The 26981-nt window shown below is 46.4% G+C and overlaps 11 protein-coding genes across 11 annotated transcripts; 5 read left to right on the forward strand and 6 right to left on the reverse strand.

The window, feature by feature from the left end:
- Positions 1 to 897: 897 nt before the first annotated feature.
- Positions 898 to 1471, forward strand: Pdw03_0395 (Ribonuclease MRP protein subunit; the record flags this gene model as incomplete). Its single annotated transcript, XM_014682097.1, has 2 exons — positions 898 to 1073; positions 1126 to 1471. 2 exons carry the CDS (start codon positions 898 to 900, stop codon positions 1469 to 1471), a joined length of 522 nt encoding a protein of 173 aa, XP_014537583.1.
- Positions 1472 to 1570: 99 nt separating this feature from the next.
- On the reverse strand, positions 1571 to 4509 carry Pdw03_0396 (GPI ethanolamine phosphate transferase 2; the record flags this gene model as incomplete). The annotated part of the gene is made up of 7 exons (XM_014682098.1): positions 1571 to 2124; positions 2182 to 3174; positions 3235 to 3605; positions 3660 to 3787; positions 3854 to 4142; positions 4209 to 4253; positions 4313 to 4509. The coding sequence occupies 7 exons, from the start codon at positions 4507 to 4509 to the stop codon at positions 1571 to 1573; spliced, it is 2577 nt and encodes an 858-aa protein (XP_014537584.1).
- Positions 4510 to 5034: 525 nt separating this feature from the next.
- Pdw03_0397 (Uncharacterized protein family UPF0642) lies at positions 5035 to 5525 on the reverse strand (the record flags this gene model as incomplete). Its single annotated transcript, XM_014682099.1, has 3 exons — positions 5035 to 5168; positions 5247 to 5282; positions 5342 to 5525. 3 exons carry the CDS (start codon positions 5523 to 5525, stop codon positions 5035 to 5037), a joined length of 354 nt encoding a protein of 117 aa, XP_014537585.1.
- A 402-nt stretch (positions 5526 to 5927) lies between these two features.
- On the forward strand, positions 5928 to 7864 carry Pdw03_0398 (SUMO ligase SizA, putative; the record flags this gene model as incomplete). Its single annotated transcript, XM_014682100.1, has 7 exons — positions 5928 to 6069; positions 6180 to 6380; positions 6432 to 6503; positions 6560 to 6876; positions 6945 to 7050; positions 7104 to 7329; positions 7396 to 7864. 7 exons carry the CDS (start codon positions 5928 to 5930, stop codon positions 7862 to 7864), a joined length of 1533 nt encoding a protein of 510 aa, XP_014537586.1.
- A 416-nt stretch (positions 7865 to 8280) lies between these two features.
- On the forward strand, positions 8281 to 9033 carry Pdw03_0399 (Transport protein particle (TRAPP) component; the record flags this gene model as incomplete). The annotated part of the gene is made up of 4 exons (XM_066099590.1): positions 8281 to 8504; positions 8566 to 8683; positions 8754 to 8843; positions 8902 to 9033. 4 exons carry the CDS (start codon positions 8281 to 8283, stop codon positions 9031 to 9033), a joined length of 564 nt encoding a protein of 187 aa, XP_065957317.1.
- Positions 9034 to 9349: 316 nt separating this feature from the next.
- Pdw03_0400 (Malate dehydrogenase, NAD-dependent) lies at positions 9350 to 10861 on the reverse strand (the record flags this gene model as incomplete). Its single annotated transcript, XM_014682102.1, has 9 exons — positions 9350 to 9353; positions 9499 to 9635; positions 9691 to 9835; positions 9887 to 9971; positions 10020 to 10397; positions 10456 to 10543; positions 10594 to 10704; positions 10770 to 10801; positions 10849 to 10861. 9 exons carry the CDS (start codon positions 10859 to 10861, stop codon positions 9350 to 9352), a joined length of 993 nt encoding a protein of 330 aa, XP_014537588.1.
- A 763-nt stretch (positions 10862 to 11624) lies between these two features.
- On the reverse strand, positions 11625 to 12436 carry Pdw03_0401 (60S ribosomal protein L28; the record flags this gene model as incomplete). Its single annotated transcript, XM_014682104.1, has 5 exons — positions 11625 to 11796; positions 11890 to 12011; positions 12103 to 12126; positions 12210 to 12304; positions 12394 to 12436. The coding sequence occupies 5 exons, from the start codon at positions 12434 to 12436 to the stop codon at positions 11625 to 11627; spliced, it is 456 nt and encodes a 151-aa protein (XP_014537590.1).
- A 478-nt stretch (positions 12437 to 12914) lies between these two features.
- Pdw03_0402 (UPF0357 protein) lies at positions 12915 to 13366 on the forward strand (the record flags this gene model as incomplete). Its single annotated transcript, XM_066099591.1, has 2 exons — positions 12915 to 12969; positions 13047 to 13366. The coding sequence occupies 2 exons, from the start codon at positions 12915 to 12917 to the stop codon at positions 13364 to 13366; spliced, it is 375 nt and encodes a 124-aa protein (XP_065957318.1).
- Positions 13367 to 13860: 494 nt separating this feature from the next.
- Positions 13861 to 15062, reverse strand: Pdw03_0403 (Splicing factor 3b subunit 4; the record flags this gene model as incomplete). The annotated part of the gene is made up of 3 exons (XM_066099592.1): positions 13861 to 14541; positions 14616 to 14991; positions 15043 to 15062. 3 exons carry the CDS (start codon positions 15060 to 15062, stop codon positions 13861 to 13863), a joined length of 1077 nt encoding a protein of 358 aa, XP_065957319.1.
- Positions 15063 to 16330: 1268 nt separating this feature from the next.
- Positions 16331 to 17414, forward strand: Pdw03_0404 (Mitochondrial substrate carrier; the record flags this gene model as incomplete). Its single annotated transcript, XM_014682109.2, has 3 exons — positions 16331 to 16448; positions 16517 to 16756; positions 16825 to 17414. 3 exons carry the CDS (start codon positions 16331 to 16333, stop codon positions 17412 to 17414), a joined length of 948 nt encoding a protein of 315 aa, XP_014537595.2.
- A 5661-nt stretch (positions 17415 to 23075) lies between these two features.
- Positions 23076 to 23746, reverse strand: Pdw03_0405 (HAT dimerization; the record flags this gene model as incomplete). The annotated part of the gene is made up of 3 exons (XM_066099593.1): positions 23076 to 23363; positions 23619 to 23629; positions 23680 to 23746. The coding sequence occupies 3 exons, from the start codon at positions 23744 to 23746 to the stop codon at positions 23076 to 23078; spliced, it is 366 nt and encodes a 121-aa protein (XP_065957320.1).
- Positions 23747 to 26981: the final 3235 nt, after the last annotated feature.

The following is a 26981-nucleotide window of genomic DNA, read 5'->3' on the forward strand; positions in this document are numbered from 1 at the left end:
GTTTTTCCACATATGTGCACCGGTCTTCTCTTTCAAAAAAAAAAACAAAACAAAACAGCAACTATCAAAAATTCCATCTTTATCTTGCTGAGCACAAACGCACTTACGATTCTTCTCGTTGAGCGCTAGAGAGGGAATTGAGTACCATCACGCATCGTTGTCGAGATATTCAACCACCCCTACCGCCCAAAGATCGGTGTTCCCCTAAGCTGGTGGAATCAAAAAAAGAGCAAAATCCAAAAATCCATGGTCAACAAGTCAATGCATTTCAACAGCAAGATTCTCGATACGTACGGAACTAACGCCGCACTAAGATAAGGCTCTTGCGGTATGGTCACGCTCTGGAATCCAGGTTTTTCTTGAAATGGACAGCTTTTCTTTTTTCTTCTTTCTTTATGATCAAAAACCCCAAGATCTCTGGATGCTGGAACATTCTTCACATTCCGACTTGGTTTCTGGGTTTCCAAGGTCGATCAGGTTCTTTTAATGCCTTTGCCTTCTGCAGTATCCTCGACCTTGTTCTCTATCACAACAAAAGGACTCGTTCACAGACATCCAGGCAACGACTACCACTACAAATGGTAGAGTTCCTCAGGGTAGCTGGCACAATCCTTACTGCTCTGCTATGAGATTTGCTTTTGTATCGCACATTCCGAAGAAATCGATTCAATCATTTCACTTGGGAATTGTGCTATCAGTCGCTTCTGCTTTTTTTCTGCTTTTTTTCTGCTGCTTCTGCTATTTCTGTTTTTAGAAAATTAAGGAAACCCCCCAAAAAATAACATTGATTCCAATGAAATGAACGTTTTTGCAATCAAGTGATGTACAACATGTGTTGCAGCTAAAAAGTAGCCGCCGGAAGACCCCACTTTTCATCTTTTCCCAACATCTCACAATATGGAGGAAATCATGGCAGTCCACTCGATGCTTCATCTGATCTTTCATCGCAATAAGAATCAGCATCGTCGAACCAAGTGGTGGAAATGGCTATCCATTTTGAAACGCGCCACCTTGGATCTCACCCGATCGGGGGTAAAATCCCGCTTCGTCACAATAATCCCAAAATGCTACATGTATGAAATGAAAAGGTCTTACCCTGAACAACTAGGCTCACTGTTCTCTTAGTGCTTTTTCAACTGTCGTAGCCGATAACCAATTCTCTGCCCTTGGAATCGTGCTGCTAGCCGCGTTGGCGCGACTGTCCAAAGTCACCGGGATCAGTCATCAGCTGAAGATGCAGCCTGTGACAAGCAAGTCCAAGATTATTCCTGTGGTAAAGGAGGATCTTGGGGAGAGTATACATCGGATTGGCAATGCGCTACTCACTCCGGCCAAGGCTTCCCAGTCTTATTCCAAGGTCTCCAAAGAGAAGCCCATGGAAAAGCCCACGGAGGACGGTGTTTCAAAGAGTTCATCGAAAAGGAAAAAGAAGAAGAACGCCATCGATGATTTGTTCAGCGGTTTATTTTGAATTTCATACCCCTTCCCTTGTGTGTACGTTATCTACTTGTCTCTTTTTTTATGGAATCCAAGGCATGTCCAGGCATGTATTTTTAAGCTGAAAATGGTTTTATGAATGACGATGTCGAGATCGAGAGAAAATCAACTCGCCCAGTAAATTGACAGCAACATGATTGGCAGTGGCCCACGCCATGCTGTAGAGATATTTGGGGGAGAAAACGGTCCAGATAAAAAGATGCGTCCGGAGAGCTGTACAGGCGGCCATGACAGACACTAAAGACATAGCGATTTGGAAGGTTAACAGTGCCGTGGGGTTTTGTTCCGTAGGATTCCTTGGCCGGAGACGATGGCTCTGTGAAGCCCACCAAATGGGTCCTGCCCAGTTGCTCGCGAAGGTGAGAATCCCCACTAGCACCACGCTATAGCGGTCAATGCCGTTATATCCACTGGCAAGATCCACAGAGGAGATTGCATTGGAGCCACCAAACGCGAAAAACGTCATGTACTGGAAGATCAAGGTTGTGATGGTCACTTCGATCCCCGTGAGGTTCATGGAAGAGAGAATGCCGGCCTGGATTCGGAAAATTAGGAACAAGGGGACGTTAGCGGCACGGGACTGCGTCATTAGGAAGATATGAAGAGCTTCATGGATTACATCATGTGCTAAATATTCATGGTCAGTTGTGACTCCAGGCTCAGAGGGGACATGTGTGGACTTACCTCGGGAGACTCTTGGCCGTTTTCCAAAAAAGAACGCTAGCAGGACAACGACAGCAAGTCCGTAGAACACAAGCCTGGCATGTAAAACCAACGACAGACTATAGGGCCACACCTTCATGATTTGCAAGATGAACGTCCCATCGACGAGTTCTGGAGATTCCGAAGTCACAAAGTGCATTTTGAACGTGAAAGCCAACACGGCTGGGGCCAAGACACCGGGCTTCAATATTCCAGTGATTGGTGTACTCTTGAGAAGATGACTACCAGCATCCACGTAGGTGAGGATAAGAAGACCCCAGAAGATTTCAGGATGGCGTGCAAAGAAGGTGCGAGCAATATCAGGTTCGGCCGCGAATTTCTGTCCCGTTTGGTTCCATCGTCGCAAGAGCCGCTGGGTGATGACGAGCCCAAGAATGATACATTTCTCAAACCAATATCCCAATGATCCAAAACGTTTGCGTAAGATCGGGTTTGATGACCGAGATTGCGATTTGATGTGCAGGTAGACCATCCATCCCGAGCAGATCCAATACCAGAACTGTTGCTCTTCTTCCACATAGCTACTCGCAAACATCATCATCCCACAGGAGATGATCATGAGCATTAAAAACATCCCGGAAGATCCGTGCCGTGTGCATTCCTTGAATGTAGCCGGAAGTACAAGCAGACCTGCAACCCCCGTGATCAACAAACCCAGAGTGAGTCTGAAGACGTCATAGTTACTAGCAGTATGGCTCATGACCTCCTGTGCAATCCTTAGGAACTGTAACAAAGCAGGACCGGCCCTAGAGTAAAAATCATCTGCGTCATCCCTGCCGGAGACAAGTTGCTGGACTCGAGCCCAAGCACATTGAGCCCCCTCAATACCCGACAGAACTCCTGAAGCACAGGTTGCGGTGCTATCGGGACCAAACGTAGATCCAGGGAATGTAGTGGTCAACGTGTACAGTAGCTGCTCGGCATTTTGATACAAGATTCGAAATTTATGAGAACCTGTTTCCGAGTCAGTTCTTTGTGTTTTGCTTGGCCGCGGTTAGAAAGCGGAGAGCATACCATGATCCCACATCTCTAAAAAGTCTGGGATGAATACACCAAGACTGTTTAAAGGAATTGGAATACCAAGAAGCCCCGCCAAGGTTGGAGCAATATCCGCTTGCTCGACCGTCTGGTAGTACTGCATATCGCCTAACGGTTCCACTGGGCTTTCTCTTCGGCTACCCAAGCCTTCAAACTTAGGTGACATGAAAAGCAACGCGGGGGACGTTTCTCCAGCAGAGGACCCGCCGTGGTTTCCAGCTTCATTCATGCCATGATCTCCGCACAACACGAAAAGTGTAGATTGAAGATGGTCTTGTTGCTGCATTGCGGTATAGATTTCAGTCACCACAGAATCCATCTCATGCTGTTTCGGTATCATGAAGGGACTAGTAACTAGAGGTTAGGGAGCAGCTACTAAGGAGATTGGGAGCAGCTTTTACCTTTTCGGGCCAGCCTTATGTCCTATGTGATCCAGACCTAGGTAATGCATGATCAAAGCAGACCAGTCATCCTGGGCAAGCTCGTTAGGAACGTGTCGAGTCACATTATGATCTACTTCTGTGAAGTCCTGCGAGAAGAATCTCAGTTTCAATACTAATACTGCGGATACACAAACATCTAAAATACAACTGACCGACACGAAGAAGCTTGTAGTTCCATCAGCTCGGTCAAACATCCCCGGGAAGAGCTTGAGCCAGGTGTCGTCCCCGTACATCACAAGCCGTCCTCCTGTGGCCTTTAATTGCGCCAACCAGGTGTCCTGGTATGCCAGTGTTGATGTGGTATCTGATTCTGCGATGTTGAGAATAACATCCAGAAAAGATGGAACCGAACCAGTTGTGATGGCTTTTAATCGAGGCATTGTGACAGTCGGAGCACTCGCGTAGGCAGTGAATGGCAATGCAGCACCGGATCGGATCAAGCTAATATGTGATCAGTCACTGATTTCATCAAACAATGAGATGTTGGATTTCGAAAGTGACACTAACCTCTGTGTAAACAAGAAACCCGAGTCGTTCGAATATACAAAGTCGCTATGTGAACACATTGTCAGTTACCGGTATAGCTCGGAGGTGAGTTATCCAAATCATACCTCCTTAGTGCATCGACCACCATGAAGATAACTTTATCAAAGACAGCAGGTGCTGAGAAATCCTCGCATGTTTCATCAAAAGTCGCGAATCCAGGAATCAACGGTTTGTAAGGGAAGAATCCTGAAGAGAAGGTAAGCATGCCCACGGGCACCAGCAAATTGGCAATGACTGTCGCCCAGCTGTGAAAGCCCGCCATTTTGCAAATTGACTTGGCGGTAGCTCTCTTGCAGGACTAATTTAATGTAAAGAACCTCAAATCAACTGCAGTTGTCGAACTGTCTGGGGTTCCCAAGGGAGGCAGAATCGAGTCAACGCGCATCACCACACCGCCTTCTCGAGTACCTTGGATGCTGTATATTGAAATTACAAACTCCGTACATCCACCTACATCTGAATTCGCTTCACGATTTAAACCCTCTGTTCATTAAGGTAGAGGCCGAAGACACAAACTAGCTAATTGGTCTTAACTAGGGTTGCTTGTCGGTGATTTGGCATCCTATATCGACTCTCCTGGCCACACGAGGGTTGTTATCTTTTTTGCCTAAAATCCATGTAGTATATCAAGCCTTTTATGGAAGGTATGGTATATCAGGCGCAGACTATGAAACCTATGTACGTGAATCGCAGATATAATTGTGGACTCCCAAACGCCAATTTTTTTCTTCTCCGCCACACCATCTCGTCAATAAATCCTTTCATTGCCCCTCACTTGGCGTACGCCTCACTTCCTCTTGGGGCCCTTCTTGGTTGTAGATAGACGCTTTTGGAAGACAATCGAGTTGCGAGGCTTCTGGTTGCGCTTTTGCACACGTGCCTGTTTTTTCTTGGAGCTCTTGATTGTGTCGATATCCATCTCTGTGTGGGGGAGGTAAGCGTTCTGTAGTTCAAGGCTAAAGAAAGTGTGGTCGAAAAGTTGAATTGTCGTGGACTAACCTTCGCTGTCACCAGTCTGCGCCTTGGCTGCTTCGGCTAATACGAAATATGAGGTGAGTCGATGTCCTTGAAAATGGAGGGTAGAAAATACATACTAGCCTCGTCCTCGGCTAGGTCCATCTTTGATTTCACAGGAACTTCAGGCCGTGGCTGTGATGCAAGCTCCTGTAGTTTGGCAGCGAGTCTTTCAGTTCTAGCATCAACCAGTGGGCCAAAGACCTTCTTGCGGAGATTGGCTCTGTTGCGCTTAGAAACACTGGCTCGAACACTTTTCGCCATTGTTTGAGGATAAAATGGAAATTAAACAGGGTAAAGAAGGTATTAAAACTTGAGGATAAAGGCCAAGAATGTCAAAAGTTATTGAACTGATGTGTCTAATGGGGAAAATAAAATGCGCTACTGATAACACAATCAACTTTTTTTTTCTCTCCCCCGATAGGCTCGTATTATGTCATCCGGAGACCGCACTTCCCAGGTTCACCTTCGAGGCCTTGTCGACTTGACCTCACCCTTTTGTGATTAGGGTCTGTGGCCTTTCCCTCACATCTTGTTCCAATCAAGAGATGTATCGATGCAGAGCCCTTGCAATTGGCCTGGCTGAATCGGACCCTTGTCTTTCGAGGAACCCTAAACCAAGTCCACCTTGATTGCTTTCGCACTTCTCTTATCTGTGAAGCAGTCATGTCGACCATGTCGTCAGAGGTTGCAACACTGACAGCCTTTATCAAACCTCTCACGAATCCGCAACTGAAAGATTTGTTGAGGTATGAGGGCCTCCAGGTATCTGGGTTGAAGGCAACCCTACAGTTCCGCATTATTCAACGTTCGTCAATTCTCACTCTTGTTATGACTTGTTCATTCTATCTTCTGCATGCTTCCCAAACTTCTTTTCCGCCAATCTTGCCAAAATCCGTACACTGATCAAGGAAATAGGAATCCAATCTCTCGCGGAATCTGACCCTGTCAGTTTCGATGCCCTGGCCAGGCGCATCCGCGCTACCGCTTTCCCTAACACTGTGCCATATCAATCACCCACCAGACCACAATACCAGCCATCGCCTGTCTCTCAATCTCCTGCACAAGCTCGATCTGCACCGCTCGGGGTTTCCATGTCACCTCACCTTTACTCCTCCGGTCCGAGTGCTCCTCTCATGAAACCTCATGCGGCTGCTCACAAATCTCCAGGTCCTTTGATTTTCAAAGAAAGTCCATTTTACACAATCCTAGAGCCGTTGACTGCAGTTGTGGAATGTAAAGGTATGTTGCTATGTGGTTTTGAAGCTTATTGAACGTCCATGTCTAATTTCATCCAGTTCGCGAACAAACACGGGATAGTGTTGAACTGAAGGTCATGCTATCTCAGCAAGTTGCCCATAGGCTACAAACGGACTCAAATCTTCGAGTGATGGTTTATTGCGCCGGTGATTCAGGCCTCACACAATACACGAAGTCCGACATCGCATTTCCACATCAGGTGGAGCTCAAAGTAAACCTTGATGAAGTCAAAGCCAACCTCAGAGGTCTAAAAAACAGACCGGGAACTACGCAACCTGCAGATATAACCAACTGGATTCGCAAAAAGCCCAATTACCCAAATAATATTGTCATGACTTACGCATTGACACAAAAGGTTGAGCTCAGTTATTTCTCCTTCGCAGAATATCTGTTGGTTCGATTGACTAACTCCTTCTTGCACAGAAATTCTTCGCGCTTGCCAACCTTGTGAAGCAGCATCCGACTGATGATCTTGTCTCGCAACTGAAGACACGAAAACTCATCTCTAAGGAGCAAGTCTTGCGCGAAAGTAAGAACCCCTCCAGTTCCCTTTGGTCATTTTTTGTTAATTTAGAACTTAAGTGCAAAATCGCGCAAGTGACTCGGACATTGTCGCGACATCAAGTGTTATGTCACTCAAATGCCCTCTATCTACCCTACGTATTCAGGTGCCTTGTCGCTCTATCGTTTGCACCCATAATCAATGCTTTGATGCATCTTCATTCCTTGAATTGCAGAAACAAGCTCCAACTTGGACATGCCCCGTGTGTTCCAAGTCGACTAGCTTTGAGTCTTTGCAAGTTGACCAGTAAGTCCCCCCCCCCCCCCCCCCCCTCCATGATCTATGTATCTCTTTTCCTGACTGGTCGTTCAGGTACGTTGATGACATCCTTCAATCAACATCACCAGATATTGATCAAGTCACCGTTGAACCCGACGGTGTATGGTCAAGCCCTACTGGTTCCGACGTGACAAAATTGGGAGGGATGACTCCTGCCTCCGATGACGATGACGACGACTTGATCGAGATCAGCGAACCAGGTATGCCCGTTGTAAAACAGGAACCGGGGCCCCCTAACGTCGTCTTGGAGCGAACACCTGCGCAGTCGCAGTCACAATCGCGGGAGACATCAACCCCGTCCTCTGCGATGCGCATGTCCAGCAAAAAGCGACCTATTGCTCAGGTCATCGACTTGACTGAAAGCGGCGATGAAGATGAAGAGTCTCCTGTTCCACCTCCTAAACGGCCAGCTTCAAGTCTGCCATCCCGAGCTTTCTCTCGTCAGGATTACCATGTCCCGCCTGCCAACAGCCCTCTGAATGGCGGATCATTCCCACCGTGAATTTAGATATTTTTTCTAGTCAAGCTTTGTCAAGCTGATGACTGAAATAGAATACTGGTTGTCTCTCTTTCTGATGCATATTTTTCATGGAGTTTCAGGTGGTAAGGGGGGTCTTCAAGATATCAGAAGTGGCTATGTATCTAGGAGCCTAGGGATTGTACAATTCTATTTTTGACCAGTCAACTAGCCTGGAAATATAATGACGATTACACTTATTTCTCATACAACAAACGACATAGAGGATTTACCTTTTCCTTATATAGATCAGGCCAACATTAGGTGGATTCCGGCCTGGGTCCCCCAACTTCTCCCAACTCCCCCAACTCCCCCATTTTCCAGTCCCTCCCACCAACACGCCCTCATTACCCGAACCTCTCGTTCATTCAAGTGAACTTGGTCACCTTTGACTCTTCGCAATGTCATTTGATTCAATTTCCCCGTTAAATGCCGATCCAAATGCTCGCGTCTTCAGCTCCTCGTGCTTCGACTTCTTACTCATAGAATTGGTGCCAATGGCCGAGCGTATGGCAAAGGAACTTGCGTCCGAGGGAAAGGAAATTGAAGACGAAGAGGTTAGAGAGACAACCTTCTTTCGTCTGGAGTCTCTGGGTTATCGTGTCGGGCAAGGCCTTGCAGAACGGTAAGCATGAACATCTCCTTTTGCAGTCCTATAGCGCGCTGACCTGTACCAATCTCTATAGCTTCGCCCGAGACCGTCCTCGATTTACCGATAATCTCGATGTGATCAAGTTTCTTTGCAAGGATCTGTGGACGGTTCTATTCAAAAAACAGGTGGATAATTTGAAAACGAACCATCGGGTATGTGTAATACGTAGTGGAACTGCACTTGCACAGAGACAATTATGAAACTAATACCGAAAACAAATAGGGAGTCTATGTTTTGACTGATAGCGCGTTCCGGCCATTTGGCAGGATGAGCATGGCGGTGCGGAGTGAAGCAATATCCATGGCGCAGGCAGTAAGCATCATCTCCTTGGGCTAATTAATGAAATACATAGGCTTATAGATTGACCTAGTACCTCTGGTTTCCTTGTGGTATCATCCGGGGTGCGTTAGCGAATTTGGGGATCAACACCACTGTGCAGGCGGAGACCTCAGATCTACCAGGTGCAACTTTTCAGATCAAAACTCTCCAGCCTCGGCCTTGAACATGAAAATGGTTGCGCCTAGGCCTGGGCTAACTTCTAGCTCCATCAATTTTCACGCCCATTCTATGACTTACGACAGCTCCCTCTTGCCAAGGCGTTGTGGTTCCTTCAGTTTACTACATGGATTATCTGATCATTCCAAAGTCTTTTGGCTACATGAGAGGATATTGAAAACGCGCAAATATTAATGGTGAAACCTATACTTCTTGCAGGTTGGTTTACTGTAATTGTGTGCCAAGCCTACCCCTCTGATTTCGGACCGTACACTATTCGTGTTTGCTCAATGTTCATAAACTCGTGGTCTCGCACTTAAAGCCTATCTTTCCAGGAGAAGATTGATTAGCAACGCTCTGCCATTTTCCAGTATCATCGCAGTCATGGAGAAACCAGCGAGACATCTACCGGCACAAAAAGACCCATCCGATATTCACAGTGGGTCAACAGACAGGGGGGAGGAAGCCTTACTTTGGTGCAGAGTTCTTGGCGAACTCAACGCCCTTCTCAATGTTGCCCTGAAGTCCCTTGATGCAAGCCTCAAGGAGCTTCTTCTCCTGCTCGGTCACACCGTCAAGGATGTTGATAGCCTTCTCGGCACCGTTGGGCTGAATCGAGTATGTCAGTTAGTAATCTTAAAACTCTAGAAAATTGAAGGCTTACCCCAAGTTCCACGGGAGTGGAGAAGAAGTCAAGACCGGTGGCCTTGACAATCTCATCTCCGCCAGCAACACCGGGCAGGTAGACGAAAGTAGGCTCAACAATGCCCTTCTCGCCCTTGGAAGCCTTGAGGACAGCCTCGGCAAATCTGGTATTTGTCAATCACCGTAGTAGCTCCGGGTTAGCGGGTGAAACGTACCTGAAACCGGCGAAGGCCATAGATAGAGTAGCGGAACCAGCGCCGTCCTTGGCCTTGACGACCTCATCACCTCCAAATTGGACACCTGTGAAATTTCAGTTAATGCCTTCCACAGAGAGGAGTGTTCACATACGGTTGACAAGAGCATCGTAGCGGTCAGCAGGAATCTGGAAGCTCGGGGATACCTTGCTAAATAGAGGAACAATGGTCTCGCCAGAGTGGCCACCAATAACGGGAACGGTGGCATCAGCGGCGTTCTTCACGCCGGAAAACTCCTGGGTGAAGGTCTCGGCACGAACAACATCCAGGGTGGTCACACCGAACAGACGCTTAGGATCGAAGACACCGGCAGCCTTGAGGACCTCGGCGGCGATGGGGACGGTGGAGTTTACAGGGTTGGAGATAACGAGGATGAAAGCCTTGGGGGCAAACTCGGCGATGCTTTCAACAAGACCCTTCACGATTCCGGCATTGACCTTGAAAAGGTCGTCACGGGTCATACCGGGCTTGCCTAAATGTTACCACAGACGTTAGCAAATCACCACATCCACATCTGCGGATCTACTAACGGGGAATGCCGGCGGGGATAACAACCACATCAGCACCGGTCAGAGCGAGCTTCAATCCATCATCTTTGGGGAGGTAACCAGTGATTTTCTGGTCTATTTATTAGCAAGCTAATTCGCGATACTTCGGAGTATACGTACGGCGACCGAGGAGATATGAGAGAGATCTGCAGCCACACCGGGGGTGTTGACAACATCATAGAGAGCAAGGTCATCAACAAGAGGGGATGCCTTCAGCAAGAGGGAGAGAGGCTAGAGGATCGATTAGCTGAGGCTTATAGACCTAAATAGGAGGAGTGGGGGTGGGGGGGTAATACCTGGCCAATGCCACCAGCAGCTCCGAGAACAACTGATAACAAATCAGCAAATTATAGATAAAACAGCCGAACAACATACCAGCCTTGACCATGATGAATTATTATGTGGGTATGTGTAGAGAGTGGAGAGGGGGAGAAATACGAGGAGAGAAGCTCAGAGAGGGGACTGACCGATTTATATGAGGGGCAGGTGCTGAGAGGGGCAACCCCGGAATATCTAGGTATGTTGTACGGAGTACCCACGGAGTGTTTACTTTGCACAATGTTGACATTTCTTCACCTTTTGTCACCTTTGTTTTTGTTTTATTTTGCCATGTCTTGCTACATGTTCACTCTCTTTTACTTTTCTTGTATCTTTGAATGGAATCCTTACATACTATGCTCTCTCATCTCACCAAAATACTTTTTTCACCGAAGACCAGATTAAGCTCTTGACCTTTCTCCAGACTTTCCCGGCAATTCTCGTCCCTTAATATGGATTGTTCCACACTTCCCCGGGCTGCCGGGTTGTCATATCGGGAAAAGGCGGACTGTGTACTCATTTATAACTGGACGTTGTGGCTCGGGCCAACCAGTTGGTTGTCAATGAAGTTGGTTATACCTTGGGCTGAGTTATTTTTCCGTTCCGGTTAGTAGTAGGCATTATTCTTGTTTTGGGAGGGGGAGGAATCCGTTGCTTCTTGATTTAAAAAGGTCTCAAAACAGGACACTTTTTTTTTTTTCCTGCCCTCGGGGCAAGACTGCGAGATTACATGGTTTCCAAGTCCAGCATAGCGTTTTACATACGCCTATCAGTCTCCTCCTGAAATCCCCGAGCCTTCATTGTCCACAATTCAGCCTCGTCTCAAGACAAATTTACTCAGACTCTTCATCCTTGCGGGCCTTGGAACCCCGGAGCTTCTGAGCAGGAGCATCCTTCTTGGGGAGCTGCGAGCGGCGGACAGCGCTCACACGGGCGACGGCCTCCTCGCGGAGATCAGCACGGTAGCTGTTCTTAGCGGTCTTATCGGCAACACCCTTGTAGATCCTGGAAAGCAGATGATGGTCAGCACCAGGTCGAGGAAGCAACATAAACCACATCCCTTGAAAAGAAAATGATGAGCAGTCGGGATCCACTTACTTGCGGGTGGAAGTGCTAGGACCATAAGTCACAGTGACCAAGTTCTGAGCGGGCTGCTGGGGGTTGCTAGGCTTCTTGGTGATCACGGCGACACCGTTCTCAGTAGCCTGGACACCGACAGCCTGAAGGTAAAATGATTAGCGCCAGATCATCTCTTATTAGAAAAAAAAAAGAAAGAGAGAGGAAATCGTCAGCAGTGTAGAGCATATTTACCTTGTTGTTGGCATAACCGGCATACTATATTGCGCCAAAAGAGACCGTCGTTAGCCATGCATTCCCGGGGAGTTTCCTCCATTCCGTCTAATTCCCGAGGCCCGTACCTTGTAGGAGTGCTTGTTCAGCAGGTTAAGGGGGTCCCGGGAGAACTGGAAGCCACCACCGGAGTTGCGGTTAACCAGGAAGGAGTTCTGGTTGCCTATTCCAATGATTGATGAGCGAAAGTTCGGTTTCCAAAAGCGTTGACGTAAAAATTCGAAAAGGAAAAATGTTGAGGGTCGGACGTACGGGTGATCTGCCAGACCAGATCGTTGGAGATGTTTGAGGCCATTATGATGAGAGGGGACGTTGAACTAGAGAATTGAAAGATCGAAATCGCTATCAAAACCGTCTACACATCGATCAAATTGTGTGTGTCTCAAATGCCAAGACCTCGGATTTGACGGGGTCTCGCTAAGGCGGCTACTTTAGGAATAGCCTTGTTGCCTTGGTGCCTTGATTTCCAAACACCTGGATGCCTGGATGCCTGTTTACTAAAGCAGTAATTAACAGCTTCCGGCGACCTCCAGGCAGCCAATAGTATCAACGCGATGCTGACGTTACCCTCCAAAACTCTCCTTCATAACCACTCTAATCATTCTATGCCTTCTTCATCAACGGCTTATTGCCTGGTGAGACACGTCATCTACAGTTCTTCTTTGGTGAAGTTCTCTGAAGGGCGCCAATTTCATCTTATACAGCAACATCACAGAAGGTCTATACTACGTTACTACTACACGCCGGAATCTTTGCCGGTATCACTCATCATCATGACTTACATTCTCTTTTATTTCCTACTCTTTACAGTTATTATCGGTGGGACAGGTAGGTCAAAACTCCTTCCAAATCCAAAGGAAGCAAAGCAACCATTCATTATTTATTTGGTTCTAATTGCACTAAAGCGTTATACCTCACTCGGTCACGATGGATGCCATTAATCCAAGTGCCTGGTTATCTCTATCACCGCCTTCCCTCTAGTTTTACCGCTGATCTCGAGGCCGGTCTGAGCTCATCACAATTCGACATTACTGCCAACCTTGCAGACGGGGATTCAAGGGCTGGCTTGGATCAAGAAGCAAAGGCCCAAGTGATCAAAATTATGAAGAGTCAAAAGGTCAATTTTGATGAAGCACGGCGGATATACACTGAGCAACGATTTGCAAACAATAACATCGGACCTGACGGCCAGCCAAGGGACCCCAAATTTATCTCTTTTTCGTGATTAACCTACAACCACGTCACCAGTCGTAAAGTGTTTCCTTGGTCACTGTCAGAGGGGAAATATTGCTAAAGATCACGTGTTTACCTAGTAAAATCTCATCTGTGCTACTGGGGCACTTGTGGTACTAGAGTTAACCACTTCGGCCGGTGGATGTCTTGTCTGTGAATGATCCTTGGCAATTGAAACCTATTAAGTTGACGTGGTATCAAAGATACAACAAGTCTGTCTGTTTTTTCCGTGTCCAATAGACACTTGTTATTACATATGACCATCCAGCGCTGCCACCAGCCAGTCGGCGCCAAGGCACAGCTTGATCCAGCCCCCCGTTAATTTGTTCAAAGTAGCCAAGCAAAATGAGAACATCAAACACATAGACCAGCTGTTTGGTCTTTGAGTCGTCAAATCATGTCAAAAAAAAATTCCACACCTCCCTTAGTGACAAGGACATAGCTTCGGGGACGAAAGAGGCTTTCAAGACTGAAAGCCACTGGGAATCACCGACTGCCCCCGTATCCGGGCTGTTGGAATCCTGGTGGCAATGAAGGGGCCCCAGTTGGAAGGCCAAATCCAGGCGGCCCAAACCCAGGGGGAGCTGCAGCCTGTGGGACGAAGGGTGGCTGGCCTGCACCATTGAATCCAGGTGGTAAAAAGGACTGTGGGCCGCCATAGCCAGCTTGAGAAGGCGGAGGCCGGGCCGGAAGCCCAGGAGGTGGGGTATGGAGTGAAGCGACGGGGGGTGGAACGTGTCGGTTTGGAAGGGGAACGGTTTGGTAGGGCATTGGAGGGGGTGCGCTCTGGTAGGACATAGCTGGTGGCACACTCCTATTCATGCTTAGATCAGGTGTTTGTGACGGGGCTGTGCTCAAGGGTCGAGAGCTGTCGCCGTTCAACATTACAGGTGTTGCTGATATACCCGGACCAGCGCCAGGGAACTGCGAAGGCTGCTGAGTAGGGGGCTGTACATTATGCTTGCGAGCCTGGGCTGCCAACATTCGCTCCGCTTCATCCCCATGTCTCTCGCCTTTCCCATCCTTCTTGTATGCATACTGTACTGAAACCTGTTTGTTCATCAGGTATTGACCATTCATGTTCGTGATGGCTGCATCCGAGGATTCGAAATCAGCAAAAGAAACAAATCCATATCCTTTAGAGAGATTGTTGTCATCGCGGGCAATCTGCGATGATAGTAACGAAATAAGCTGTTAACAGTGTCCATCTCGTTAGCACTGGGGTAGGGGAGGGGTCTCACTTTAGGCGGATTGACAAGATTGCCAAATCGGCTGAACGTATCAAACAGAACCTGCTCGGCAACCATAGGATCGAGATTACCCACAAACAGCTCTGCACCAATTTCCACGGCCTTTTGTTTATCAGCTGATGCCTTGTTAACACGAATAGGCTTGCCATGGAGCCGGATTCCATTCATGATCTTTGATGCATATTCGGCATCTTCCTCGCTGATGAACTCGACAAATCCATACCCCTGGTGTAACTGCGTGACCCGGTCTTTAGGCAGATGGACATTGACGATGCGCCCAGCCTGCAGCATCAATTCCCATACTAGGCTGTCCGAGACCCGTTCATCAAGGTTTCCGATGTACACGGTTGCCTCTTTGTCTTGTTCCCTGGGTTGATTTAGTATCAAAGTATCCTGTGATGAGAAAAGGGGGCCTTACCAGTGCCTTGCGTTAGACATTGCGCCAGTGGAATAGTTGGGGAGAGGGGAGGAAAAAAGCTCTCCCTGAAAGAAGAGGACGGAGAAAATCCCAGTTAAGTCAACAGTCTGTGGAATTCCTTATCTTAAAACTGTAGAACAACAATTTTAGAATAAGTTAAGGAGAAATGGAGAGGTGATGAGGTGTGAAAGTGTTGAAGTGAAGGAAAGCCAGGGAGCTGAGGGAAGATCAGTGACCTTTTCCGAAAACTTTTGATTCCGCAAGTCCTCCTTGTTGCCGCTTCATCCATCAACCACACCTCCCACTTGTTCACTTGGGTCAACTTCAAACCAATTTCAATCTATTCTCCTTGATCTCCTTGAAGCCCTCCTCAAATTCACTTTCATAAATTCACAATGGTTCAATTCTCCGAGGAGACTAAGGTTAGTCGCAATCGCGATCCTCCTTGAGACTGGGTTTTTAATTCTCTCTTTTGAATCTATTTAGGAGCGCATCTCAAAGGTCATTGACATTTCTCGGGTTGCGATTCACTAGTGAGCCTCATAGCACCTTTCAAGCCATCCTCCGAGCTGACCGGCGATAACCATCTAGCGGGTACTTGCCTCTGATCGTCTACCTGGGTATGTACATGCAAAACTCTTTGGCGTTTTCAATACAAAAAGTTAACAAAAAAACCAGGCTACACCTATAGTGAGCCCAAGCCGACTTTGTTCAGGTACGCTCCAAACTCCTTACGTTCCAGCTGTTATGACTAACTTGGTGCCTAGATTGTTCTCGCCTCTTGCGTAGACTATGCGCAACTACTCGTTTGCTGGAGGAATGAGACAGGATATGTGGATGGGATGGATATGGCGCAGTATCTTTGAACGACCTTCTGGCTATTCCTTCTATGAGGGATGATGGGCTTGAATATCTGGATATCAGTTTTTGAAGCTTGTGGAAGCTGGATGATTTTGTATTTTTAAGTTTTTGCCCAAACATTTATCCGCTTTGGCATAAAATTGCTGTAATACTAGGATAATTCGGAGCAGACACAGAGCTTCGCATAAATACACACTTGTTTAGAAAGGACAGATGTTAATGTGTGTCGAGCACATGCCAGACTATAAGCCCGAGCTAGAATGTACGGGGTAACTTGACGGTCACATGACCCGATGTTCTAGGCATATTCTCCGTCTCGTCTTCTCTCCATCTCCCTCTTCTCTGGTATCATTCCCCATACATTCTAATTCTCTTTCTCTACCTCGGTCTCTGGGTGTTTAAATTTCCTGTCTTCGTCTTCAGGTTCATGACTGGTCAAGATGGCTTCTCGTCATCCTTTGTGGAGACCGTAGCAGGATTCACAGCGGGGATTGTGTCAACTCTGTCGCTACATCCCCTTGACATGGTCAAAACGAGGCTACAAGGCAAGCGTCAATAATAATTTGTATCCATCTGGGGCATGGAGTAACTAATCCTGCTTTGGTAAATGTAGTCGATCGATCATCTTCCCGGTTTGGGAGTTCACTGCGAATCATTCGAAATATCTTCCATTATGAGGGTGGCTGTGTCGCTTTTTACCGGGGACTTACCCCCAATATTATTGGAAATTCCACAAGTTGGGGTTTGTACTTTTTATGCTATAGCAGCTTGAAAGATACTATGCGAGTCTATCGCGAGGAGAGTGAGGATATTCTCACATCGTCTGATTATCTTCTCGCATCTGGCAGTGCAGGTATACACATATCATGTCCAACTCATCCTCGTTCCTCTGTTCTTCGATTGACCTCTCAATTTCCACAGGTGTTATTACCTCAGTCCTCACCAATCCAATCTGGGTGATCAAAACTCGCATGTTGTCAACAGGTTCCCATGCTCCGGGAGCGTATTCTTCGTTTGTATCTGGGGCAAAAGAAATTTACCAGGTGGATGGAATACCCGGCTTCTATCGAGGTCTCATACCGGCCCTATTTGGCGTCAGTCATGGTGCCCTTCAGTTTATGGCGTATGAGCAGTTGAAAGTCTTCAGGTTGCGGTCGATGAGTGCCATAAGCCCAATTGGGAGCGACCATTTGGGCACCAAACGGGTGCTGGGTAATTTTGATTTCTTTGCCATTTCCGGTCTATCAAAAGTATTCGCTGGCAGTGTGACGTATCCTTACCAAGTAGTTAGGTCCCGGTTGCAAACTTACGAGGCCCATCTCATCTACCGGGGGGCCATCGATGTCTTTTCCCAGATATGGGCCCAAGAAGGCATCGCAGGTTTCTATAAGGGTCTTGGTCCAAATCTGTTCCGGGTACTTCCAAGCACATGGGTGACCTTCCTGGTATACGAGAATGCCAAGGTGTACCTATCCCGGCTGGCGCAAAATTCCTGGAATCCTTCCTACTAATTCATCCAATACCATGCTTGTCATGTCAATTTAATCTTACCAGAGACTACTTGCCTTGGATAGAGCTTACAGCAACGTCCTGACTTTGTACATGCAGATATTTACCTTGCAACCTATTAACCCTTATGTTAGAAGTCACATGACTTCCATGTTTGCTCCTAGTACTTTAGTCTAGCTAGTGCCTATAGATAGCTTCTCTCTTTCACCACGCATCCAGAGATTTCCATTTAAATCTATAGCTTCATTTATAGATTGATTGCTATATCTCTTAGGTTATAAGCGCCGTTACTTTCGAGGTTATTGTGTAACGTAACCCTCGAACCCCTAGTTTAACCACTTTTAGTGTACTACGTCGCACTATAGTGTAGATACTCGGTGTGGTTTTTTAACCATATAAATCAGAGTGTTTCACTAAAAGAAGATAGGATTAACACCTTATCTAACCTCTTTTAAAACTATCTGATTTTAGGTAGATTATCTTCGTTAACTAACTATAGTTACCGATACCCCCTATCAGGCCGAAACCTGACCCACCCTCTGCGAGTCAGCTTCTCCTCCAGAGATTCTTGCCTAATGCCTTCCAGTTAGACCACTCCACTGATTCTGATAGATGTTACCAGCCAGTTCTTTAAACAAAAGAGTGCATTTCAACGAGAATACTAAGTACCGAGAAAGAAGAAGAAAGAAAGAAAGAAACCTGCGAGACAGGAACCATTTATGGGGTCCTGTCACGATCCAACAATCAAACAATGCAAACATCGTCAAGACGGAAACTTCCGGCAGAAATCCTCCTAGATCGTCACATAACCCCCGACTAAAACTGCATTCAGTCCCTGAATGCTGGCTTGTCATCATCAACATGGTCCTCGAGAACTCGATCTTCTTCATCTGCATCTAACCATTCCTGTAAACGCATAGGGGGACCGGGCTTTGCAGGATACTGCGCATGGAACTCCTGTGCTTTTCTCGGTGCATGTTTCATATCACAGGCAGGATACCACTGCAGATCGAGGTCATGTCCTAACCACTGCACTCTGTACTGTAGCTTCCTGTAATGTGTCCTGACATCTAAAATCTTCTCGACCTCCCACTCGTCTGTCTCTCCAACCTGTATCGGCGGAGGCGGATCCACATGTTGTCCTTGTAAGGGCTCCGTTGTAGCTGCCTTTCGCAACTTACTTGGATGAAAGATGGGGTGTACTCGAATCGCGTCCGGTAGATCTATCTTGTAGGAATTGCCTACTTTTCGATGATCCTGTATGGTCCACTGGCTAGGTGTGAAAGCTTTCTGCTTGGCCGATCTTGTAACCAGTCTTTTGTTGTGATAAAGACTAAGTCACCAACTCCAAATTCCTCTTCTCGACGATGCTTATTTGCTTGACGAATCTGCAATTGCTGCGACTTCGCGATTTGCTCCTTTGTCTGAGTCCAGATGTCCTGTAACTCGGAGAGCATTTGCACCGCATCTTGCTCGTTTGGAGTCACTGTCTCTTGGTCTTTCCAGTCAAACGTCATCGAAGGTTCGTATCCCCTTTCTACAAAGAAAGGTGATTTCTTCGTTGTGTCCTGGGGAAGAATCGAGGCTGCGAAATCAACCATCGGTAGGATTTCCGACCAGTTATCCTGGTTCTGTTCAACGTACGGCCGTAACCTCTGGGCCATATACTGATTTGCGATCTCGCTCTGTCCATCCGTCTGAGGGTGATGTGCAGTTGATAGTTTTCTTTTGATTCCAAGGATCCTACAGAATTCGGTCCAGAATTCAGAGATAAACTGACCTCCACGATCGGAGACAATTGTTTCTGGAATCCCTGTGATTCGAATGACATGATCAATAAACAGTCGGGCCATCTGTTTGGCGTTCGTATCTTTATGACAAGGGATGGATATTGGTCTTTTGCTCAGTCGGTCAACGACAACAAGGACAGCATCATAGCCATGACGATCCTTCGGAAATGATCGGAAATCCATCGAGATATGCTGCCAGGGTCTTTCAGGAACTGGTAGAGGCCGTAATAATCCCGGTGTACGATCTCGCCAAGTTTTCGTGCGTTTGCAGATCAGACAGTTATCAACGTATCGTTTTACATCTGTTGCCCATCCATACCAGTGATATCTTGTAGATACCAGTTTCTTCAGTTTCTCGATACCAGGATGTGCGGTCAGCGGCTGACGGTGTATCTCATCAAGTAGTCGGGCACGAAGGTCTCCTTCATTAGGAACCTCAAGTCGTCCTTCGTAAAGAAGCAGCCCATCTAACAATGTCCATTGGGAACTACCTCCATCTCGCACTATCTGACGGAATTCGTCTAAATCTGAGCTCTGGCGGTTGGCTTCCTTTATCCGTTCAACGATCCCAATCGTCTCTGTTTCTTCTGAGTGAATAGGAGCCAGATGAGTTGGGTAGACTCCCTCTTCAAGACAGTCTTTCGAAAGCATCACAAACTGTCGTCCATTGTCTACACAAGGAGATTCTTTTCGTGATAGGACATCAGCAATAATGTTCTTCTTCCCGGGACGGTATTTGATCACGAAACGGAACTGGGATAGGAACTCATTCCATCTCGCCTGTCGTTGGTTCATTTGTCGGGTTGTCATGAAGTACTCAAGTGACTGATGGTCAGTGAGGATCTCGAAACGATCCTTCTGGGATAGGCCTTCAAGTTCAGGTCTCCATTCCTGTAAAGCACGAACAATTGCAAGAAGCTCTTTGTCACGTACTTCATAGTTCAATTCTGCGGGTTGCATAGTCTTCGAGTAGAACGCTACCGGGTGCCAGAAATCTTCCTGTTCATAGTACTGGGAGAGCACTGCTCCCATAACTCCATCAGATGCGTCTGTCTCAACTCGGGTTTGTCGAACTGGATCGTAGTGCCGGAGGATCGGTGCACTAACTAGCTTATTCTTCAGAGTTTGGAATGCCCTTTCACAATTCTCTGACCACTCGAACGGAATATCTTGTCTTGTTAGTCGATGCAATGGTTTCGAAATAGCACTATATCCCTGAATAAATCGTCGGTAGAAGTTGCAGAATCCTAAGAATGACTGTATTCCTTTCACTGTGGTCGGTATCGTCCATGATTGGACCACACGAATCTTCTCTGGATCCACCGCTATACCATCGGTGCTCACAATGAATCCAAGGAACCTGGTCTCCTTCACTGAAAATTCGGATTTTGATAGGGCCACTTGTAACCCTGCTTTCTGTAGACGACGGAGTACTTCTCTGACCTGTCGTTGGTGATCTTCGACGTTCTCACTGTAGATCAAGATGTCATCCACGAAGGCGACTGCATACTCGTCTAAGCATTCTCGAAGAACATCATTCATGAATCTCTGGAAGGTCGCCGGTCCGTTCGTCAAACCAAATGGTGTCACCTTGTACTTAAAAGATCCATATCTTGTGCGGAATGTAGTAAGATCCTCTGCTCCTGGTGTCAAACGAATCCGGTGGAAGCCTTGCTGGATATCAAGCTTCGTATAGATCTTCGCCTTGCTTGTTCGTTGTAATACCTCGTCAATCAACGGCAGGGGGTAGCAGTCTTTCTTGGTGATTGCGTTCAGTCTCCGGAAGTCAACACAGAATCGAAGTCCTCCATTAGGTTTTTTCGCCATTAGAATCGGGGATGCGTATGGAGCTGAACTTGGAACAATGAATCTTTCTCCAAGACTTGCCAGAGTATGTCTCACGAGATCAACCTCCAGCAGGAGGCGAAGACTACTTCCCGCACGCGAGTAACTACTATTCTTGGTAGTAGTGCAGGAACAACAACGACTACGAAGCCGACGTACACTCCTCGTGTGAAACGTGAAGAAAGCTCCAACCCCGGAAGACTCTCGAACTCCGAGCGTGACACCCTGATGAAAGAAGGTCGATGCTTTAACTGCAAGGAGCAAGGACATATGACTCGTGACTGTCCGAAGAAGAGACTAGCGAGCACCGTTGCTACAGCCCACCCTTCTCCCCGTATCATTGAACTCGACAATGGAGAAGACAACGATCAGGGAAAAGCCGATGCCTAGGTCAAGTCTCCTACCTAGGTGGACCAAAAGTATCACCATACTCGCTGGATTTGCACAAGTTGATTGGAGGTCCTAGGGATAGTTTAGTTTTTAATACTAGACTGATGCACCATGGACGCTCTTTTTCTATCTCAGCGCTTGGTGATACTGGAGCAGATGGATACGTGTTTTTGAACCGAGAATTAAGTGTACTTCTCGGTAAACGATTTGGATTGAAAGCAGAGAGCATAGGACAGGAATGTTCTGTTCGAGGATTTGACGGGAAGCTTAGTAAGCCGATAACACATGTCACCTTTCTTACAATGTGTGTGGACGGAAGGATACAGCAGCAAGTTCCGATGATGTCCTATTGGACTGTCGTCGATACCGAATGATCTGGCCGGACGAGAAGACACCTTTCGACGATGTAGCAAGTAAAATGGCAGTACCGACACCTACTGCTATTCTCCAGAAACCGAAGCCGAATCCTAACCATCAAGCCGATGCCAATCGACGAGACCGTCTTCTTGATCGAGAAGTATCGAAGACGAAGAACAGATATGAACATACACGGGAACGACACAAGACAGTGATCTCGAAGACTCAACGACAAAAGACATTTCCGTCAATCGACATTAGTGCTATTGGGGGCGTTGGCTTCAATAGACTCCACGAGAAAGGAAGGGTGAACAAGGAGGTTGAAACCTTTACAACTTCACTCTATGAGATAGACCATATCATCGATGTGAAGAACATGCAGATTCAGGACCCAGAGATCAACGAGATCCTGATGACTCTTCCGAAGGAGCCAGTTCTTTAAACAAAAGAGTGCATTTCAACGAGAATACCAAGTACCACTTTCATTTCCAACAAAGCAGTACGACTATACAGACCATCATTGTGATTGGTCTCGGTCCAGCTTTACCCCACTTTCGTTCCTTGGCATCGTACAGCCAAGACCTGAACTGAACCCGAACCCGAACTCAATATCTAACCAATCAAAATGGTCGGATCGAAGAGATACCGGACGAACCGTGGCAAGCAACCGGTTGCTGATTTGCCTGAAGATGAAGAAGAATCCGTTGAGCAGGAGATTGTCGCTGCCCTCGACCCGAACAACCCGACCCCCGAACCGCAGAGACCAGTTGATACTAGTGAACATAATGAAGAAGATCACGCGAGAGAGGGTTCCTCCAGAGTGACTCCGCAAAAGTTTTAACACCCCTGGCCCCACACCCCCTATATTATGTAATTTTCTGCCGGAATAAAACTCCATGAATTCAAACTATCTATCTAGTACGGCGTATACCACCCCTGGCTCTCAATAATAGCCTCCACCCGGTTCGGCATGGTCTCAGATAGTCTTCCGCACGACCCAGTAAAACCCAGACCCAACCCAGACCCAACCCAGTCTGGGTTGGGTTTTGGGTCGAACCCTTCGACCCAGTAATGGGTCTGGGTCGGAGGGTTCGACCCAGTACTGGGTCTGGGGCCCCAAACTGGGTTACAAACTAAGCAAACATGCTAAGGATTCTAAATGTATAACTTGTGCATTTATTCGCGGTAATTTTGAGTATTTGCTTTACTTGATTATATCTAATTTTATTTGTAAAAAGGGTAAAAGAGATGCGTATAATTGAGGATTCTTTGTCAAGCAAGCTAATGGTATTCAAATAAATCATCTTCCCTGCTTTTACGTTTTCTCCCTGATGCTCGTGTCTGTGTACAGGTTGGTGGTAATGATGGCGAGCAAGGACGACCATATTCACTTGTAGGTAAGGGCCTCTCCTCCGGTATATCCTCTGGTCTATCCTCAATTACAACCTCAATTGCATCCCCTGGTTTATCTTCCAGTTCATCCTCCTGCTCCTCTGTATCACTAATTGGATCAACCTCAATCTCACTGAGCTTCTCTTCCCTCTCCTCTTTTGCCGCCTCAAGCTCATCCTGGGAGAAAAATTTCTCAAGAAGTGTTGCTTCCTGCTCCTCCATATCAAATTTCGTTGTACAAAGAAACATCATTAATGCCTCGACAGTCTCACTCTTCATTCTACCACGACGATAGTGACAAATATCTCGAGCGGTATTAAAGAGGCGTTCAACTCCTGCGCCAGTTGCTGGAAATGAGAGTGTATCTCGCGCAAGGGCAGCAATGGCCGGAAAGCGAGCCTGGTGCTCTTTCCAGAAAGTAAGCGGCCTAACAGAAACAGTATCTATATATATATTAGTATTATTATCACACATACTCTTTGTATTTACTTACCGCTGTCAAGATATTGACTGATTTCATCAGTAATGGCTCGTGGTTGTATATCCCTTCCATCAAGCATCTCCTCTAGCCTTGAGCTTGGATGGGCTATCGTTAGAGAGCTTTGTAGATCACGACTGCTTATTCTAACTTGTGCTTGATATGGAACAAGGGCTTGTTCAAAAGCAAGTCGATAGGTATCTCGCCATTTCTGATCCCAATCACTGGAGAGGAAGAATTTGAATTTGTTCACCGGTGCAAGCATTGTACTGATTGCATAGATATTCCCTCGAAGATCATCAGCTTGGGAGTAATACTCATCAAGCTTAGACCGACCAGCTTCAAGGGCCTCTAGCATCTGTTTTTTCCATGGGACACGCTTTCGGCGTAGCTGTGCCTGTGATCGCTCAAGATGATCAAACAGTTTGTTGTAGATCTTAAACACATAGTGGGCAGTGACATCTCGAGTCTTTGATAGCTGTGTTGTATAATCAAAGAAGGGCTCGGTGATACAAAGAAGATAGTCGATCTGACGCCACTCTTGCTCGCTGAGTAGCATCTCCTCACAATCATACTCTGTACAGAATAAAGAGAAGATAGCACGTAGCCTCTTTGCCCGGCGAAGCATGAGGAACGTAGAATTCCATCGTGTCTTTACATCTTGGATTGGAACGATCTTGATATTAGTTGTCTGAAGATTGTAAAAGGTCTCTCTGCGCTGGGGACTTGCATTGACGTAAATCGCAAGATAACGGACTTTGTTCAGTGTGGAGGAGATCTGACTTTGCTTCGCATTTTCTTGGGCTAGCCTTGACTGCTTCTCTGTCCACCTTGTCTCGGCTGATTCATTTAATGGAACTGCCTTGATCCGAGCAAGAAGCTGATTGAGGCTGAGCTGGATAACGTGGGCAAGACATGGTATTCGGGTGATAATAGTATCATCTGACAAAGCCTGTTGGAGAGCAGTAGCTAATGTCTTGTTGTTTGATGCATTATCTGTTGTCAACCCGAATACTTTATCTTCAATGTTGTGCTCCACTAGGGTTTCTATAAGAACACTACTCAGGTAAGAGCCGGTATGTGTACCATGAAGCGGCTTAAACCCAAGTAGTACCTCACGATATACCCAATCACTGTCAATGAAATAGCCAGTAATAGCCATAAATGCCTGCGAGAATGGAGATGTCCAGCAGTCAAGCGCAATGGATATCTTTGAGCCAGAAGGCAGCGTACGAAGGATACGCTGCTGCCGGTCTTTGACTAGACTGCCCAATCGGCGACGGATGGTATCGGCAGATGGGATCACTGGAGGGGATGGGGCGGAACGAGCTTTATTGATGATGCGTTTGAATGATGGATGCTCGATCAGATGGAATGGGAGCCGGTTGAGAGTAAGAAATTGGAGGAGATCCTCCTCCCAATCTTCTTGTAAGAAGGGTATGCTTGCTGAAACTTCTCCCTAGAATAATAATAAATTAGTATAGTTACTTGATTTTATGATAGAAAATATACCTCTCGTTGTAGGAAGTTTGTAATCTCCGCTTTCTTCCCCTTTTCCGACCGTAAACAACCAGCCGTTTTCCGATGTTTCTGGATGGTTGATGTGCCATGATACTGCGCTTTGCCTGTGCTGTTCGGGCTTAGTGTATAAGGATGCTCTAGGATCTTCCCACAGCGCTTGCACATAACCTTTGGTGCGCCATCAATACCCTGAGCTACCTGATGGTAGCTATTCCAGATCTCTGTATGGCGGTTCGAATCCCATTTAAGCTTGCTTTTCCTCCCGTAGTCAGTCTCTAACCACCAGTCCACAAAATCGTTATGTGACATTGTATCGTATAGAATAAACCCTTTCCTACGGTCGGGTCCAACGCGTTTCAATAAAGGGGGGATTGGGAGGGGATCATCTGGTCTTCGGAAGTTTGAGTCGATTGTGTGTTGACTTGCGGATGGTGTGACTTGTCCAGTTGAAATATATGAGAGATCGTCAAGATCACCACCATAGAGCGACGATGCAAAGTCGGAAAGTTGGCTTTGAGACATAACATGAGAATGACATATAATATATACAAATGGATGTAAGGGGAGAAATTCTTTAACGTACAAAGGTAGAAATGCACTAAAGTTGTAGAAGTGTCTAGGAATATTGATATATCAAATATAGTAAATCATCCTACTCTTGTTGATTGGTCTATTATACTAAAATTATATGGGTCTAAAGAAATACCCCTGAGATAACCCAGTCAAGACCCAGTCAAGACCCAGTCATAACCCATTTAACCCAGTAAGAACCCAGTAAACCCAGTAAACCTAGTAAAACCCCAGTCAAACCCCAATTCCCACCCCAGTTCCATTAATCCTTCTCAAAATATTTCTTCCTACCCTCCCTTCAAGTCGCATATACCAAGTAGATTAAGGGGTAGTAAGTAGTTTTGAATATAAAAGTTTACTAGATATCTATCCATAGTTATATAAGCTCTAGAATTAAACAGAAGAAGAGAAATAAATGAATTCAAAAATTATTTTACTCTGTAGATGAAAATATATATTATGTTGATGTGTGTTGAATATATATATCTGCAACTTGGGGTATACTTTGTATTTTAAATGGAATGCAATCCTACGCCTGAGAAAACCAGCAGCCAACACATACCACCTTTCCATATGAAATAAAGCATTTGAAGAAGTAATTAATCTTGAACCAGATATATTACTTTGGAGAACGAGGTTATTTCTTAAAATTTCCTTTGCCTTGTTGGTAGAGAGTGTAGCATTTCGATGTAGAAACCATAACAGGGGAAAATGACAGTATGTTATTTAAATATTTATGCCATAATTTATGCAGAAACTGGGTCGAACTGGGGCTATACTGGGTTTTCTGGGGCCCCAGTCACTGGGTCTGGGTTGGGTCTGGGTTATGAGGTTTCGACCCAGAACCCAACCCAGTCTGGGTCTGGGTCGAGACCTTCGACCCAAACTGGGTCGTGCGGAAGTCTAGTCTCAGAGAGATGCTTTAGATGATCTAGATCTAATTGATCCCATGCAAGCTGCGCTGTAGCTACCAAAATAGCCTTAGTTTCGTCATTGTTCCTCATATGAATGGGATCGGGCCGAAGCTTATAGATTTCAGCTTTCAATAGCGCCCAGAGGTTTTCCATTGGATTCAAATCCGGCGAGTACGGAGGCCATTCCATAACTTCAATATTCATTTCACGTAAAGCATCCCGAACAACCTATGCAGTATGTGTAGGCGCATTATCATGTTGAAAAATAGCACCTTCATTGGACATCAAAGTAGGTAGAATCCGGCGGTATAA

This window comes from Penicillium digitatum, chromosome 4 (assembly GCF_016767815.1).
Source record: "Penicillium digitatum chromosome 4, complete sequence".
NCBI classification, from domain to species: domain Eukaryota; kingdom Fungi; phylum Ascomycota; class Eurotiomycetes; order Eurotiales; family Aspergillaceae; genus Penicillium; species Penicillium digitatum.